Source organism: Mus caroli, unplaced genomic scaffold (assembly GCF_978045245.1).
Source record: "Mus caroli unplaced genomic scaffold, Mus_caroli_1 scaffold_1, whole genome shotgun sequence".
Taxonomy (NCBI): domain Eukaryota; kingdom Metazoa; phylum Chordata; class Mammalia; order Rodentia; family Muridae; genus Mus; species Mus caroli.
Genome location: NW_028227256.1, coordinates 14,697,737 through 14,717,097, shown reverse-complemented (window position 1 = coordinate 14,717,097; position 19,361 = coordinate 14,697,737). Strand labels below are relative to the sequence as shown.

Genomic DNA, 19,361 nt, shown 5'->3' with positions numbered 1-19,361 from the left:
GCTGTCCTGGAGCTCACTTTGTAGACCAGGCTGGCCTCGAACTCAGAAATCCGCCTGCCTCTGCCTCCCGAGTGCTGGGATAAAAATTTTTTAAATGAAACATTTACCAAAAACTGAATTCAGAAGAACATTTACCTATCCCACACATCCTAATAATTAAATCTGACTCTCAGAATAGTTGTGTGAATTTTTAACACAATCTTTCATGTCTTCTTTACATGTGTAAAACATTCTCAAATATATGTAGCTGAAAACCTCTCATCAAAACTAATAAATATGGACACATAAATGGCACAGCAAATGAAGCTCAAAATACACACAAGAAAAATGTGTTTTATTTCTTTCGATTTCAATAGTCTGCTGCCTTCATACATTGACTTATGCATTTCAGCAACTATAATCATTGCCGTGGGAGATAACAGAACTAAACCAATACACTTTATGAATATACCTTGAAAATTAAAAAAAATCAGGATTTCAAAATTATTTTCACATTAAGAAAACTTTCTATTAGAAACGCAGACCCTGACTACTTACTTAGGGGAGTAATTGCACACCAAGTAGACTGCCTTGGGCCATATCTGCCCCCAGATGTTCATGTTGTGGCACAGGTTGACGGCACAGCCTATTCTGCTACTAGTAGCCCACACCACCTGTGTTAGAGAAAAGAGGCTCAAGGAGGGCTAAGATGAAATGAGACAGTAGTGCATCCAAGGAAATGGATAGTAAATGAACTACAGACGACCCGACAGATCATTCATGCTGAAGTGAGATGTGCCCAACATCTATCTTGTCTGTGATTTGGTTTGCTCTTTTTATGCAATTTATAAATAAAACTTATAAGCAGTACAAGTCAGCATTTATAAAATACAAACCTACTAAATAATTCAAAGTTATATTTCTATCTTACTCTATGGCCACTTCTATGAAAAAGACTACTAACTAAAGTAACAGAAGTCTATATAAGATGTAAATGTGCAATGCTCTGAGCTCCCCCATTTTAGAAGCAGGGCAACAGTGACCTTTTTCTACTCAACCCTGTCTTTCTTTGACTTAGAGATTAGGAATACGTGCGATCCTAAACATGAATGTAAAATATAAAATATACCCATAAATATTCTAAATTCTGCACATATGCAAATAGTGGGAATCAATCATAGATTATAATTTTGGTATCAAATTATTTCAAAGATGGCAAACTGCTCCTTAACAATATTTATTGGAGCCATAGTAAATTATTTTACATGTGAAGTCTTTAAAATAACCTTTTAAGGAAAGTGTTTGGACTTCTGTGATAGTGTTATTGCTTATAGACATCATTACGCCTATTCTAAGGAATTAACAATGCTACACATTTTCTTAAATAATCACATTAAGTAAAACAGAAAGACACACATATTTGTATGTTCTCTGGTAGTTACTGTAGGTGAATTTGGAGGAACCAACTCTAGCTCACACAAAGCATACCTGAGTGTAGTGTGTACAAACAGGGCCAGAACATCTGAAAGGACAGTAAGGGTCACACTCATTTTCATATGGGTAGCTAAAGTCTCTCACTTCATCATACCATGCTTGTACATGAAAGGTTGGGGGTCGGTATCTGTTAGGAGGAAAAAAAATCACAAGTAACAAGAAGAGTTTGGAAAAAACATATGAAACCAACATAGATTGACAAGGATTGACAGAAAGTTAATTCTGTGTGAGCTACAAGTCTTAAATATACAAATGATACAAAAACAGGCTAGGAAATGGGTGAATCTTTGGGTAGGATAGCTGAGTTTTCTTTGTTTTGCGGTCTGCTCTTTTAATCTTAGGTCACAAGCATTAGGAAACTGCCAGTGATGCACATTTCATTCATGACATTTTTGTTTCCAGAAATAAAAAGCTGTGCTTTCTACTACCTTCCCCAGTGTGCCCCCAAATTCTGTCCAATGGAGGGCAGCAGGCTCGCGGGGCCATGTTCCCACAAACACATTTCAGCCCAGGATTCTGCAGATCTTTCCAGCTCCACATCCCATGTCTACAAGGGTAAACAGAAATAAAACAAAAGATACAATGTTTGCCTTGGACATTGCTTTAAATTCACATCATGGGTTCTTGTTTTCTCTTTCTTTCTTAAGTGAATACATTCACCTGGTTTTCCCTCATTTATCACCTAGAATTTTTTCTCCACCAGATTTCTACTTAACTTCCCTGACTATATCTGTTTCTCTTCTAGTGTGCCTAATTTTTTAAAAATTGCTAGAGTGATAAGACATTAATTTACCTGAGTCTTCTCCCTTAATGTAGCCAACAAAATCCCATAGGTATCTAGAGCAAGGTTTCTTTATAGAGCCTGTAATTTCTTCAGGATTTGATCATGGTTTAAACATCCTTTGGTGATTTGTCAGCCAGGAATCTATCTTTGGCTTTCTATCCAGCATTATCTAACATGGTCTCTATGTTACCTCTCCAACCCGTTCAAAGGAAGCTCCACCCTTTATGATGCTCTCAAAACTTGGATACATTCTTTGTATGGCACTATTACCAAGCATGGAGATGTTGATTTGCATAGCTACTTCTCCCAAAAGAGTATGGGTTGCCCGGAGGCAGTTGTTTTACTCCTTCTTGTGCTCATTATATGGATTCAGTGACAAATAAGAACATGTTGCATATATGAATAAATATTGATTCTGACTACAAAAAAGTATACACTATTCTTATTTATAAAATTCAATGAGAATTCACTGGCTCATTTAAAACTAATTTTAAAAAATCAATGTACAAGTTGATAACTTAGTGAAAATTTACAAGTTATGAAATTAGTATTCAAGTTTTCACCAATTCAAAACATGGGCTGTGCATGAGTTATAATATTAAAATGGCAAAACCATATATAAATGAGTACATTGGCATTTTCAGAACAGGACTCCACATGATAAGAGAACAGGAAAACAGTTCCAAGATTGGAACATTTGAACAGTTTAAGGGATGGAGCTGTAGAAGAGCAAACAGGACAAAATAACACATAGATATGTAAATAATTATGGATGACTTAATTTAAGCTGTCAAAAAGAATAAATGATGGATTAATGCAGTTGCCACAAGGGGATAAGAGAATTAAAAAGCATGTGCCTGTGTGTGTGTTTGGTGGAACTGCAGAATGTTGCAATGTGCATACCAAGAGGATAGTGATATGCATGCCAATAGACTATAAGAACATGTGCATACCAAGAGGATAGTGATATGCATGCCAATAGATTATGAGAACATGCAAAAGCAGTTCTAAATAAAAATTATGTTCTGAAGATATAAAATTTTGATTAACTATGCAGAGATAAATAACTTCAGAAAAATGATATAGAACAGTGAGAGAAATGAAAAGGAAGTCTAGGATTATTAAAATTGGGAGAAGAAAAACAATGAGATAGTATTCTTTTTAAGCCAAGAAAAATACATCATAAAGACTAAAGAAAAACTATTGGCAAATTCAACTCTAGTGAGGGCAAAGAGATTTCAAGAGTAGATGGACTAGCTGAGTAGTAATGGATGAGTAAAGCAATTCCAGGTCAGTGATGTAGAAATTGGCCATAGAGGTTAGAAAGCAAGTGAAAAGCAAAGTCACGGAAATTGACTTTCCAGATAGTTTATGGCTGAGATGGTGGAGTAGGAAGGAAAGGTAAGAGTGGGGTCCAAGCAAATGTGTTTTCTCTCCTTGATTTTATAAACTGAATGAACCCTAATATAACCACAAGCTGAAAGATCTCATGAAAGAGACTCAGCCTTTCTACACACACACAAACACACACACACACACAAACTTATGCATACACACAGACTCAGATGTGCTCGCACGCATACACACAGGTGCATTTCCATATGAACAAGCATGCACACACATTATATATACATACACATACATTTACAAACACATATAGGTATGGAATTCTTTCTTGCTCATTCCTACAATTTTTCATAATAAGAATTTCTTCTTTTCAGTTGTGAATATAAAATATGGAAAATATTTTCACTATAAATAAGTAAAAGTTTACATTGTTTCTATATTCTTGTTATAGTATACCTTTATTACTTATCAAATTACTGAAACATCTCTACATTCAGCTAAAAATTAATGAGTGGTATATAATTGTTGATTATAACTAATAACTTTATTTTATTTTGTATTAATATCAAATATTCCTAATTACCATAGACACCATAAGTGTAGGTTACCAATAAATATTGTTCTGGTAAGAACTTTATTTGCTGCTATATGTATGCTATTAATTAATTTCATTATTTGTTTAAGTTAAATTACCCATTTTAATTTATTATACAAAATATCATTAAAGTGATTGTTATCTCTTCAACAAAAATTTACTCAAGAAATATGAATTTGAATGAAATCCCAGAGAATGAGAAAAATGTTGTATTCCTTTTGCATCCAGAAAATTGGAAAAATAATCAGATTTCCCGATAGTCACCTGACAGTAAAGCATCCTAAAGAGACAGCAACAACAAAAAAGGTTGCTGCCTATCTTGAAACACATGATTGCAGCTTTTCCCACAGTGCTTTCGGTCACATTGCAAAACCACACTAAACCAAAAGTTTTCTAGTAGGCCAACCTCATTCTAAGAGATATCCAGAAACAAGAAGAGAATCACAAATATGGCTAAAAATTAAAATACCCAGAGACTATCGTGTTGATTTTTTTAAGGAAATGATACTGATTTATTTTCACTTCATAAAGCATGCATGTACATTGTACTGAATTTCCTTTCAAAGTCAAATGGAGGGCATCAGTTCTGCTGAGTCTGAGATCTATTATTGCTTAAATGGTCTTTTCAACCCAAAGAAAACTTTCTTTTTCTTTTTTTAATTAAGTATTTTCTTTATTTACATTTCAAATATTATCCCCTTCCCTAGTTTATCGTGTTGATTTTTAAATACTCATCTTACACATCAGAGCTGCAGTGACTTACTGCTAAAACTGCAATGAGGCTCTGAGAATTTTGGGGCTAGGTTATGAAACAGAGCTTCTATTTGGTTCTCTTTTCAGATACATCTTGACTAACTTGAGCCAACACATTATACAGCCAACCACAGGGGAAAATTGGCGGGAAGGACACTGTGGAGAAAGACCACACAGAGGGATCAGCAGCTGTGAGATTTCTTGGCCCAAGCTTGAGAACGGGGAGAGTACCTCAGGTGATGGTGGCTTAGGTCCAGTAATAAATGAAAGCCTCACCCCCACCACCCACTCCCAGGGACCACCCAGCTAAGCCTACGGAAAAGGCCTGGAGACTACTGAAGGCCAGCTTCTTCTTGCTTTGCACTTGACTATGTACTTTGGCCTCTGAGGTTTTCCATAGAAACTGGAACTTTTGAGAAGGAGATACAACTGCTTCTAAACTCACAACTTTGTGTTTTCCAAAACAGTGTTTATATCTGTTACACAGAAAGTGAAATAAAATTTAAAGCATGCTCATACCTGTTTGGCTAACCTTACTTATTTATAAAATGTGTCAGGAAAATACAAGGTAACTCGGAAAGTTGTCTTAAGGAGTAAAATGCATTCATTCATGCACATGTATATACAGATATGCAGATATAATGTAACAACAATTAATCAAAACAGAAGTATGAATTTGAAAAGGAGCAAAGAGGGGCATTGCGGGAACACTTAGAGATAGGGAAGTGAAGGATGAAATAATCTAATTATATTGTAATCTCAGAAAAAGAAAGTTTCTAAAAAAAAAAAACTATTTTTTTTGCTTAGTACACTGAAAACAAGAGAAGAAAGTCAACAGAATCTATAATTTGTAATTTATAGCAAATATATTTATAAAGACTACAGCAGAAAATCATTTAAGTAAATTTAATTTTAACCCATATTCAATAAATATTAATTAATACTAATTTTAAAGAGATAATTTATCAAATTTAATTATTTCTAAGTGTCTAGTTGAAGAACAACAATGTAAAAATTTTAAAACTTTCCAGAATAAAGTAGTAAAAATGTACTGTCCTGGAAGAATTATCACTAAAGCCCAAAGACAGCATCGTACATGTACACATAGCTTTTAGAACACATGTATTTGAGTATGTAGGATATTTCAGACTTTAGACTGCCAATAACTCATACCCATACTATTTAAATGGAGGTTGAACTCTAACAGATTTCTATTTGATTTTTGGTTTGTAAATCAAATCAAGATGTCTTAAGAGGCTTTTTTTTTTCTTTCTCTGAACTATTTACACAGCACTAATTTGAAGTCAGCCTACACTAAAATTACCATTTCTTCATAAAATCAGTACATGAGGTATGTCAGAAGGAAAGCATGGTTATTTCTGAGCTACATATATAACACACACCCACCTATGGGAAAGGACTGTAATGCATTCCTTCCAATTTGGGGATGACTTCAGGTTACAGCTACTCTGCCTCTTGCTCTGAAGAACTCTGTAGTGGTCGGGAATAGTCAGAAGTCTAAGAGGCTGCAGAGAAAGCAGCATTACCCCGAGGCAATGAATGTTTATTAAGGTTTCCTAGAAACCACAGAGATGTGAGTTGGGCTTCTCTTAAAATCTACTTTCAAATGAAGCCTCCACAATCATGCAGGAAGCAGCAACGTAGCCATTTAGAACAATGCCGTTTCTTTGATTAAGTTTAATTTCTGAAATGGAAATTTAATATCCAGACAAACTCAAAAGACAGTATCAGTAGTCTGCTTTTCCAGGAATTATCATTATCATAGACTTTAATGAGCCTGTCCTCAGTGGCTAGAGCAGAAATTAATCTGACACCATCCCTATATTTGTCTATAAAATTTGTACCTATTTGTCTCTTGGTTGAAGCCTTTATAGCCAAACATTCCTCCTTGCTGGCCCTCTACAGCTTCTACTACAACACTTTGAAGGGCTTCTTATCAAAACTGCAAATTTTGACTCAGTTGTACAGGATGGAAGTTATGGTATGTACAACACCTGGAGCCAAGACCAGTAAGAACACAGAGCAACAAGGTCCATATTTGCACAGTCATCTTTCTTGGATGATAAATTTTTAGTCTCTTTCCAACAAGATTGTTTGTTCTTCCTTCTTCTAAATTACACAAGAGATTCTCCAAAGCGTGTTCACTCCAACATTCTTTTCCATATGACCCTCTCAATCTGTTTAAACACATAATTTACTAGTTGTTATATTTTCTTCTTGCTTTGTCGCCATTGTTCTGAATCTTAATTCCCAAATGAGAACTTTAAAAGCAGAACCCTGTTGTGTGTGTCTTGTGAGATTTCTGACTCCTAATGTATAATTTGCCTCAGAGGAGATATGATTGTTCAAGTGTGCTTGTTCTCTGCTTCTCATCTCACCACATCCCCAACAGTAGGCAGTAACATACTTGGGTGAGTTAGGTGCAAGTGGTAGAGTAGGCATAATGCACCTGTGTTATGCAAAAATATAACTCTGCAAATATGAATTCTTTTTGTGAGTGCTATTACCTTTTAATAGACTTTCTGGTAAACCAAAGACTGCATTGCCTTCATTACATTACTACAAACAATGCCTTTATTATGTATATTGATGTTTTATTAAGATGGGAGTAGTATAGAGTGGGGATATAGCTTGGCCAGCCATTCTAGTTGAATCTGTGAGCTCAAGAGACAGTGTTACTTTTGTCTCAAAAATAAGACAATTAGTGATAAAGACACTTAGTGTTGACCTCCAGCCTTTACATGCACACAGTCACACACACACACACACACACACACATATACACAAACACATACACATATGTGTATACAATCACAAATGTTATACACACAAAATAAACAGGCAAAAAATAACAATAAACCTTATTGGTCCTTTACATCTTGATCAGTGAATATGGAATCAATTTCTGTCAATGAATTTCTTCATTAGGTATATTATATATAAGCCCAATAAATTTTAGAAATGAATTTCATTAGCCATATTTATATCCCAACAAATTTTAGAAAGTCAAATCTAGAAAAATGCATGATTCAAAAAATTCTCACAATAAATTACAGTATCTATTTACATATTGTACTATTTATTTTGCTCATCACTGGTACCAAAGAAGTTGTCAGAAACAATGTCAAAAAGGACATATTTATTTTGGATCAGGTTTCTGAGAATCATAGTCCACCATAACTAGGAAGGTATGGTAGAGCAGCTGGATCATATAGCAGAGTGACCAGAAAGCAGTAGCTTGTTACATGGCTGCAACTAAAAAGGAGTGAGCCAAATGGGAACCTGAAGTGAGCATGGCCATCAAGTCCCTTAATGGCCTCTCTCTGTCATCTGGCCTCCATGTGACAAAGCTCTTCTAACCTCCCAGAAGAGCATCATTAACTGATGGCCAAACGTTAAAACAGATGAGATTTGGGGTGGCATTTCCCAACCAACCTGTAACAAATAGCAATAACTTGGGTTTTTAAAGGTAAAGGAAACGCTAATTGTTTCTATTTACTGTGCGTAAAACAGCCTTTTATATTTTAAAAGATTAAAAATGAAAAACTTCTCCTTTCATTAATTAGTTTTAAAAATAACTTATATAAACAAAAAAACTGAAACCACAATTTACCCAAAATTTTCCACTTAAACCAAAGACTGATATTAGAAACACACTGTGGGGAATTACAGACTGGTTTCCAGTTGAGCTGAGGACTGAACCCCGATGGTCATAATTCACCTACATGACACAGTAGGTGTTCCCTCATGTTCCTGGAACTCTGGCCCCTGCCTAAGGTACCACCTCCCACAGCCCCCACAAGAGAAGCATGGTCAGTAGTCACATAAGCAATGGCCCAAGTTTCTGACCTTCAGTCTAAATTCTTCCCCAGTTACCTAGCAACAGTGAAGACCATAAAAGGGGCTATTCAGCCCCGACCTCGCTCTCTTACTCCTTAGTTCCTTTACCTCTCACTTCTCTCTCCTCTTCCCTTTCTCTTCTCCTCTCCTCTCCTCTCTCTTTCTCTCTAGCCTCTCTCTCTCTCTCTCTCTCTCTCTCTCTCTCTCTCTCTCTCTCTCTCTCTCTCTCTCTCTCTCTCTCTCTCTCTTTCTCCCTGCCATCTATAATAAAGCTCTTCAACCATAGAGAGTCTCTGCTCCATCAAGATTCACTGTGCCACTCTCGACAGTGTTGGGAACTACTTCCCTCATCCCTCTTTCCTATAACCCCAGGGTGACAGAGTGTCACCTCAGGGTCCCTGGTCAGGGGCTACCCCTTCTCTACCCCACCCCTCACCGCCCGTGGGTCAGGAGCGTCACCCAGGGCTGTGTGGAAAGCGCAGGCAGCTCTGCCTGCATCTGCCTGCATCTGCCTGCATCTGCCTGCCCAGAGCACAGGAACTTTGGCCGAATGTTAGGCCCCTTTTCCAACCCACTCTTCCCCCGGCCACCCCTGGGCCCCCTTTGGAGTTTCCACAACATACAAATGCAAGTCTACATGCTTTCAACACAACTGCTATATTGTACTCTTTGATTCTCTACACTGCTCTTTACATATTTACATTGCATTTATTTATAACCTCTGCTGTCTGTATCAATTTTTTTCCACAAAGGTAAAAAATTCGTATCTTTCTAGGCAGTGAGAGATACATAAATTCTATACTCCTAGTTTCCCTTACTTGCTGGAAGAATTAAAATCAGTTTGATAAACAGAATATTTTCTATGAGACTTTTAAAGACTACTGAGGAATAATTTTCCCTGAACAGTTAAAATATAAATGATGATACTAGGCAAGGACTATGATTTATATGTATTAGCATGTACAAACATATATGTACACAACACATATAAATACATATGACACTATATATATATATATATATATATATATATATATATATACATATATATGGTACTTACATAATGGCTTTCAAATATTTCTGTTTGATCATCTGATGAAAATTTGGCAAGCAGTCCTTTTATCTCTGCACTGCTATCTCAGATCCTGTTGCTATGTTCTGTGCTCAAATGGCTCAACTCAAACTGAGCTATTACCTTATCTCATTTGTCTCTTGGATCCTAGCTATATCTAACTGATAGAAGACACTGGTAGTCAGTGTGTGTGTGTGTGTGTGTACATATTCTCTGTTCCAAGCCACCTCCTTGTTCCAGGTGTTCTCTGACTTCGGAACCCTGGACACTGTGAAACAAGAGCTTACAGTAATGGAAATTCCACTTCCACTCAGTTCCACCAAGATCCCTTGCATAGAGCCACAGACACTGTTTCACAATGTTCCCTCATCAGACTCTTCATTTTTATCGGCTCAGACTCAGCTGATGGTCTTTGCTCTACAGCTCACTGAGGAAAGCAAAAGCATTCTCACAAATGTAATCTCTTTCCTTTAGCAACTGAATCCAATCGTTTCCACACTTGTGGCCTCAGATTTCCTGCTAACATGAATGAAATCACATTGTAGAGGCTATGCCTTATCCATTCTATGTAAGGTCCTTCATTCACTCAACACATTCTCTCCTAAACTGAAAAGTAAAAGCATTCTTCTATTACTCACTAGTTGCCCTCTCACTTCTCTGGTTTCTCCAGGACTATCTCAGTGAGTCAAGGGGATGTCACCACTTGCTGCCCTCACTCTTCCTATCTCTGCAGTAGGGTTGCTGGACACAAATCAACTATTTACATTCTTTTCTCTTATGAGCTTTTTAATGACACTGAAAAACTGTTCAACTTTTTGTTATTTCTCCTCTTGCCTTACAAGAAAGCTATGCCATCTGCTCCTCCAACCTTGCTGAGTCTTTGCACTCTGTGTCTTTGTTGCCCTTTTCTTTTGATTTAAAACTCACATATCACACTTTGAGCCAATCTAAGGCATTCAATCTTCAGTCCATAACAATCTTCTCTTTGATTCAGGCAGTTACAGCTCAGCTAGGATAACTCCTAACAATATCTACAACCCTTCCATTATTATTATCTCAAACCCCACCTCTTTCTTCACTGGACACACTAAATTCAATTAAGGATGATGTGGTCCTTCAAACTCAGTCTCTTCACTTTGCTCTGTTTCTCATTCTGCCACAGGAAATGCTTCAATTAATCATCAAGGAGCTGGAAACTCCTTTTTTTTTTAAAAAAAATAGGTTTTTTGAGACAGGTTTCTCTGTAGCCCTGGCTGTCCTGGGACTCACTCTGTAGAGTGAACTGGCCTTGAACTCAGAAATCTGCCTACCTCTGTCTCCCAAGTGCTGGGATTAAAGGCGTGTGCCACCACCACCCAGCTAGAGCTGGGAACTCTTAACATAACCTCAAATTCTTCCTTATCCTTTGCCCTTCAATATGAAGTGAGTCAACAATATCGATGAAACATATTCTGAAACTGTGTCACTCCATCATTACCAGTCTCATGGTGGTCCAAAGCATCTCCCAGAGAGCACAGTGATGTCTTTCTAACTTAATTCTGTCTTCTGTTTCGTGGTCATCTAATCAGAGTAATTTTATGACATTTCACAATACTTTAAGTAAACCGTGCTGTGTACTAAGTTTGCATTTACTCAGAATACAAAAATCCAGTTTTCTTTTTACTTGAGAAAAAAGTGATTCTAGCCAATGTTTATGTAACTAATTTTTTTTTATTCCTCTAGTTGTTGGAGAACATTCAGTCTCTTTGAACTGTAAACATCCAATTTTATTCCTCTCTTTTCTGGAGTAACAGATTTTGTGTATGGTCTTTTTTCTGTCTGCCACAATAGCCTCTGCTTCTGTGATTAGCTGAAGCATTGTAAACCAGTTGCAATTAAAAGGTGTTACCAAGCACTAATGATAGTGTCAGGTTAGTTTTCTGTCATCACCTCACTCAGCTTATGTTTGTGAACCTGTTGAGTTTTCAAACATTAATTCATTTCTGACATTCTAGTACAGTGTCTGAAGCAAGAATGTACAGCCAATATCTACTGAATATAACAAATTTCAAACTTTCTGATGCAAATAAATTGTTTAAGGAATTACTATAGCTTTTACAATTTTAAAGACAAAAGATAGACAGAAACCTTGTCAGTAGTTCTCAACCTGTGGGTTGCAATCTCTTGGAGTCTCATATTGTTACATATCAGATATCCTGCATATCAGATATCTACATTATGATTCATAACAGTAGAGAAATTACAGTTATGAAGTATCAACAGGGTAATTTTATGACTGGGTATCACCACAGCATGAGGAACTGTATTAAAGGGTCATATTAGTTGAGAACCCCTGACTTAGCCTTGATATAATATCTATACCAATGAAGTCCTGTGGAGTGTTTTCATTATATAAATTCCTAAGATGTGTGAAGAAACAAAATTTGCAAAATAATAAAAAGAGACTAGTCCTTAATTAAGTAACATTTTTCTTGACTGTGATTACATTTATATAAATGGATATTTTCAATTTCTCATGAAGATACACAATATAGACACCTGAATATGCAAAGAAATTGTATTTTCTAATAAATGTCACTAAATTTGTGATGTGTCTGTAATTGAAGTTGAAACTTCTAGATTGAAAAGATTTAGCACTGTGACTACTACCAGGTTATATAAAATGCTGGTCTGGAAAGAGAATGAAACAAAAAAACATGCTAATTTCTTCTAACCAATCTTCATTGAAATAGTCTTAGGTCATCTTATCATTCAGTTGTTCCCACACCGTCAAGTATCATAGCATGCTCTTTTGCTCTGATATTTTAAAGAAGCATTTGCAAGAGTTACTTAACTTTTAGCTTTCCTCCATTTTGTATTCAGCCCAACCCATCATAACCCCTCACATCCCACTTCCTAACCCTCCATTTCCTTTGTAGTTCCTTCCCTTTATCCATACCTCTAGTCTTCGAACAGTATCAAGAGCTCATCTTTTTGTTATTGTTGTTTTGCTTGGTTTTGTTTTTTTGTTTGTTTGGTTTTTTTGAGACAGTGTTTCTCTGTGTAGCCCTGGATTTCCTGGAACTCACTCTATAGACTGGGCTGGCTTGGAATTCACAGAGATCCAAGTGCTAGGATTAAAGTCATGCTCCATCACTGCCCAACAGCCCAACAAGAGCTCATGTCTTAAATGTCTCTATCGACAGAGATCTTTGCTCTCCTCCTGCCTTTCCTGGCTGAATGCTCATAAGCCATAGCTTTAAGCTACAGACTGGTTCCATGAATCCTACTGCTGCTTGTCTAATCACAGTTTAATAAATTCATGTGGATATCTATATCATATCCAGCACTGAGCTCTAGTTTTCCCTAACAAAAACAGTTCCCGATGAACACATAGACACTTGCCATATGTAAAGCATAACCATATGACTTCAAAAATGAGCTTAAATGATAGCACATGTGATGACCTGGGAAGAAATTGATCCCTGCATATAATGTTACAGTTTCTGTCTTCCTTATAGAGGAAAATTCCTTATAAAGGAAATATGAGACAAGTTTTGGTTTGGAAAGAAGAGGTGAGAGCGGGTAGGAAACAACTAGCTACCCTTTCTGGGAAAGGAAGAGGTAATGTGTGGATTCTGCCTCCATCTCCTGGTATTATATTGAATGACATATAATCAGCATTTTCCAATTTTCACAACATTCCAAACATCCTTCTAAGTTTGTAGGATGCATAATGTTTTTCATTCATATGTAATCAAAAGTAGAAACTGCTACCAATTTTCAAAATTCTGTATTATAACTTGGATGCACAGGCCTTTCATGAGGAATGGAAATTTTATCTCCTGGTTGCCTCCTAGCCAGGTAAGATCCATGTATCTTTTAAAAGGCTTCTTTGAATTTTTCAGAATGCATGAACTATAAGGAGGTGATATTTATATAGCCACCACTTCTCACCACCTTCACACTGCCACCCACTCCTGGTTACTATCAACTTGACAACCGCTACACCACCATTTTATTGTTGTAGATAGTTGCATTCCAACCACTTAAAGCCTAAACCAGTGATGCCTGGAGCAATCCTAAAATCAGGCTCTCTTCTATTCAAATGCTCTCTCTCTCTCTCTCTCTCTCTATATATATATATATATATATATATATATATATATATATATATATATATATATATAAAGAGACCTATATTGTCCCTCCTAATTAAATCTCTGTCTTCATTTTCTCTCCCACTTCCCAGGCTCACTCTCTCAGCCACACAGAACAACAGATTGAGTCTAGACAGTCAAGAAGGGAAGGGTGCATTTGTTGCTAAGCCCTAGATATTGCATTATATAAAGGAACCTCCCAACGTATGCTGAATGAAGGATCAAACCCCAGCACAATCCCCAACTCTTTACACCATTTTCTCTATAAACCTAGATAGCCAGCTTCTATTTCATCTCCTGAACTCCAGCAAGTTACTCCATTAATACAAACTTTAGTAAAGCTGGGTTTTTGTGTTATTTCTTTCTCCAGTATTGCTATTGTAGTGGCAAAAACTTCCAAAGACAAAAATACATTAATTTTAAACTGCAGATACTTTTCCAAAAAATATAAGTCCCATGAATTTTAGGTTTTGTAGCTAAAAATACTTTAAATATATAACTTTATTATTTCTAAGCAATAATATTTTTATGTTTATAGAAATTTCTTTCTTTAGATTGGGAAAGGTTTCCTCTATGGTTTTGTTGAAAATATTTTCTGGGTCTTGGAGCTGGGACTCTTTGCCTTCTTCTATTTCTATTGTTCTTAGGTTAGGTCTTTTCATGGTATCCCAGTTTTCCTGGAGAGTTTGTGTCAGGAATTTTTTTACACTTAACATTTTCTTTCACTGATAAGTTTCTTCTACTCTATTTTCTACACCTGCCACTTTCTTGAGCTAACAGGGGCCTTATCTGGCATCAACAAGAAGGAGGCCCTTGATCTTGTGAAGGCTTGATGCCCCAGTGTAAAGGAATGCTAGGGCAGTGAGGCTGGAGTGTGTGGGGGGGAGCAGCCTCATAAAAGCACAGTAAAGGGGGATGAGATGGGGGCTTTTCAGAGGGGAAACTGGAAAGGGGGATAACATTTGAAATGTAAATAAATAAAATATCCAATAAAAAAAGGACAATACAGGCTGGGACGGAGGAAATGAATAAATTACTTAAAGAAATAGAGGAAAATACAGTCAAACAGACAGAGATCTTAAAGAGAAACAAATCCCTGAAAGATATACAGAAAAAATACAATTAAACAGGTCAAGGAAATAAATAAAACTGTTCAAGACCTGAAAGTGGGAATAGAATTAATAAATGCAAACTGAGGGAATCCTGGATATAGAAAGTCTAGTGAAGAGAATAGGAATATCAGATGAAAGCATCATCTAAGCAATACTATTAAAGAAAAATTAAAATACTATTGAGAAATTAAGCTATCCTGTTTATTATTTTAATTTCTATTATGCCTATTCTCCACATTTGCCTCAGATATTATCTTGCTTATTATTTCTCTTATGCCTTCATTTAACACATATATTTTAGAATTGAATTCAAGTCAAGAAAAGAAATAAGGCATGCATATATTTCACTAAAACTTAAGTATTATACAGAGGGAACAGTAAGGTATTTAAGAATGGAGCAGATGAATGAGCCCACTAGAAAATTCTTTGGAAGGATGACATCTGAGCTCAATTTTGAGGGCTACATAGAAGACTAATAAGAAGAGGTGGAACACAGGCATGTAAACATGGAAGAAACCAAATGGATGAAGTAGCTGCAGAAGCATATCCTTTATTTAGAACAGCAAACATGCCAGTGTGAACACAGGTAGCTGAGGTTCATGGTGTAGACTACAGGTGCTTCCTTACCTGAGTTAATTCTAGAGCCTTTAACCTTTTAACCAGGGAGAAGTTAATAGATCTTTTGTTCAACTAACTGAGTGACCCACACAGACAAGCTGAGGGAAAGGTCAGCTTTACCAAGTGTGAAGAGGATACACTAGGCTATAAAACAGGAATGAATTAGTGCAGTCTGCTAAATGGGAAGGTATTATGCCAACTCAGATTTGAGTAGAGAAAGAAAGGTTTGAATAAAATAGAAGAGGTGGGGCTCAAAGACATTTGTGAGGTGGATGCTAGAACTGGATTAGCAGATGCACATTCATGTGTGTGGTGTAGAAATCAGATGTGTGGACTTGAATATAGTTATTTGTCTGTTTCTTCGAGAGGAGTGAACAGACATTATAAGGCCCTTGGCTTTCTTTTGAAGTTATTGTAGAATGAGTCTACATGGAGGCCACCCCATGCATACTAGGAAATGCATGAAGAGAGTGCAGAGAGCATTGCCAGACTGAAGTATGGAAGACAGAGCCATGTAAGCCTTAGAATATTTCAATTAAATTGATAAAAGCAAAACCCAGAGAAAATATTTTTCAATGTTGAAAAAAAGAAGGATATAGAGTCATAAATCCACAGGAAGGCAGGTTCAAAGAAAGCACATTACTTCAACAAAGCCTCCTTAGTGTCACCTCTGGGCTTTATATTTTTCCACTGGTTTTACCACTGAAATAGCCTGGGCCCAGAAGGGCAGCAGACTATTAGAGTTCACATTCCAATAAACAAAAGAGACAAGATGTGAGCCTGCTGCTCTACACATCCAAATTCAGTGTTTACAGGTGGCGATCTCTTGTCCCTTCATTTGATGCCCTAAGGCTCGATTCTTTTTTTTTTTCTTTTTTTATTATTAGGTATTTTCCTCTTAGCGCAGTAGGCAGCGCGTCAGTCTCATAATCTAAGGCTCGATTCTTAAATCACCCTGAACCAAACTCTCCTTGGGGTTTCCAGTTTCTGTCATCATGTCTGTGGTTCCAGATTCTTCCCCAGCTCTGGGCCTGTATCTACCTAGCCTGATTCTCCCAAAGCAGGCTGACTCTGCTTGGCATCTACATTTGTCTGTTTTTCCACCTTTCTTCTTAAATTTAATGGTACTGATCACTTTTATGAAACAGGACGCACCTCACAGGTAGTCTAGAAGAACTCTCACAAGAAGGAGCATTTCAATACCCTCAGATCAAAGAATTTTGTGCCCCATGTACGTGAAGATTTTAAGTATTTCTATACATTTTACTCAATCAAACTATAAGGTCTTCAAGAAAAGGTCTGGCTTTCAATAGTAATATTTAACTCTGCACATTAAGTGATGATAAGGGTAGGCACGGGGATGTGACATTAATAAGTTGGCTGTTGTAGGATTATAATAAGTACCAATTGCAAATATGGACATTGGCTGTTTCAACAATTAATCTGAAAAGGCATATAGACTATAAGAGGACATTGAAAGTTACACAGAAAATGACTCTTTGGCCAACTTCGATATTTAAGCTTTATTCCTTAAAATAAAAGCATTTTAAATAATCAAGCTAACTGTATTCTAAAAGACTGATCTGTATCAGCCTTTCATTCTTATGAAAGTCATAATAATATAATAATCGATAATAGTCCCAATAATTATTTTTCAATACCCCTTCGGTATGTATTCTAAAATTAATGTCTCCTACTATTTCAGTGGGGCACAGAGATTTGCAGCCTGGTTAAAAACAGCACACAGTTCCAATGTTAATAGTATCTAAGAGCAACACAACATAAACCCTGGCTCTTGCTGAATCTCTATTTCAAGGATAGAAAGAAACCAATGAATCGAAATGAAAATCAAACATCCCAAACTAGGCATAATACATACTCTGCAGTTATTGTTGGTTTGTTTGTTTGTTTTTGCAAGTAAACATGAGAATTGTGAAACTTATTTTTCATAATTTGAATATTAAATCACACACAGAGACCATAACAATCCCTTATGTAGGATTGAGTTCCCTAAGTTCTTCTGTATTTTAAATAAAAATCCAAAGGTGAAGCTGGGGAAATGGTTCAATCCACAAAGTACTTACCATATAAACACTAGGACCTAGGTTTAGATCCTCAGCCATCTCGTAAGTGAGGCACTCTCCTATTCCAGGCAAGGTGGTGTAAATTGATAAAGCTAACACTGAAGAAGCATAGACAAAAGGAACTATGGCTCTCATTGGCCAACTACTCTTGCTGGGTCAGGGAATTTCAAGTTCAGTGAGAGAACCTGTCTCAAAATTAAGGTCGCAGGTGATAGATATATTCAACTGGTGTCTTCCACATGCATGCACCTACATATGCACACACATATGAACATTTACATGCACATACACCTCATACACATAAGCACACATGCAAACATGAAGCCACTTAAGACTACCATCATTAAATAAACTTAGAGAGGATCCATAATTTGCTCTTATTGAAGGCTCACTGCTGAAGGAACTTAGAGTTTTTCCCCTTAAGCACTCAAAAAGAAATATATTTATTTTGTATTCAATATTATGACATCACATCCTGCAAGGAATTTTGAGAACTGAACAGTCTCTTTAGATCCCAAATATAAATACTGGCAGGAAGCCTAAAAATCCATTACATATTTCTGTATAACATATTGTTACCTTGTAATATTTATGTTAGAGAATTAAACCTCAGGCTATTTCAATTAATCATCACAACCCTTCGTGGCATAGATAGCCTCAAGGAGCATGCAGCAGAGAAACTTTAGTATGTGGCCATTCACACAGCCAGTGAGTCATGTGACCAGGACTTTTACATGGGCCCAAAAATCCCAGTTTCTGATGAGGTGTCTTGAATACAACCTTTCTTTAGCATAAAATTTTTTTTAAAAAGTTAAAAAATGTATAGTACTATGTTCTAAAGGGTAATGGAAAGTTAGAACAGCCATGTTTCTATTGATTTATCTAAAGCAATAACCAGCAGAACTAATGTCAATACAGGGTAAAAAGCAATAAGAGGAATGCACTACAACTACCTACATCACACAACCTGTCTGAATATGCTCATTAAATAAACTTTGCTGTCACTGAAGTATTGGCTAGCTGGCTTTGCTAGCACAGTGCATTCTGAGTTCATGGGAGTAATATAATACAGTTTGAAAGCTTATCTAAATACGTAAGGTATGCAAATAATTTTAAAGAACTAATTTTGTGTCCCAAACCTGTTGATTTATATGAGGTAATTAAGGACGAAATGATCCTGTTATATTTACACTTTGAAGATTAAGAACAATAAATTGGCTAAAGCAGTTAAAACAAGTATAAAGTGGTTTTCATATTTGCAAGAAACAAAGGTCTACTTGGGGGCATACATGTGTGCCAACAATTCAGAACTCTTCACTAAGTCTTGGTCTGAGTTGTGTAGCTCCACTATTTATAGGAAGGTCCTAAGAGACCCTAGAGCATAAACTTTCTACTAAGTAGATTGAAAGTTAATATGGGAACTGGCCAGATGGCTGAGACAATAAAGACAAAACCTGAGGATCAAGGTTTGATAACCTGAGTTCATGTGCTGAAAAAGAGAACTGACTGCTGAAAGTTGGCCT

General features: G+C 36.5%; 1 protein-coding gene across 1 annotated transcript in view; it reads right to left on the bottom strand.

Annotated features, from left to right (window-relative positions):
* Crispld1 (cysteine rich secretory protein LCCL domain containing 1) overlaps window positions 1-19,361 on the bottom strand; it is a 39,225-nt gene that overhangs the window by 18,024 nt on the left and 1,840 nt on the right. Inside the window, exons 3-5 of the mRNA XM_021161462.2 lie at window positions 1,902-2,020; window positions 1,468-1,600; window positions 538-653 (exon numbers count right to left, since the gene is read on the bottom strand). Of these exons, the coding sequence (XP_021017121.1) occupies window positions 538-653; window positions 1,468-1,600; window positions 1,902-2,020 (368 nt within the window). The remainder of the gene's footprint in view (window positions 1-537; window positions 654-1,467; window positions 1,601-1,901; window positions 2,021-19,361) is intronic.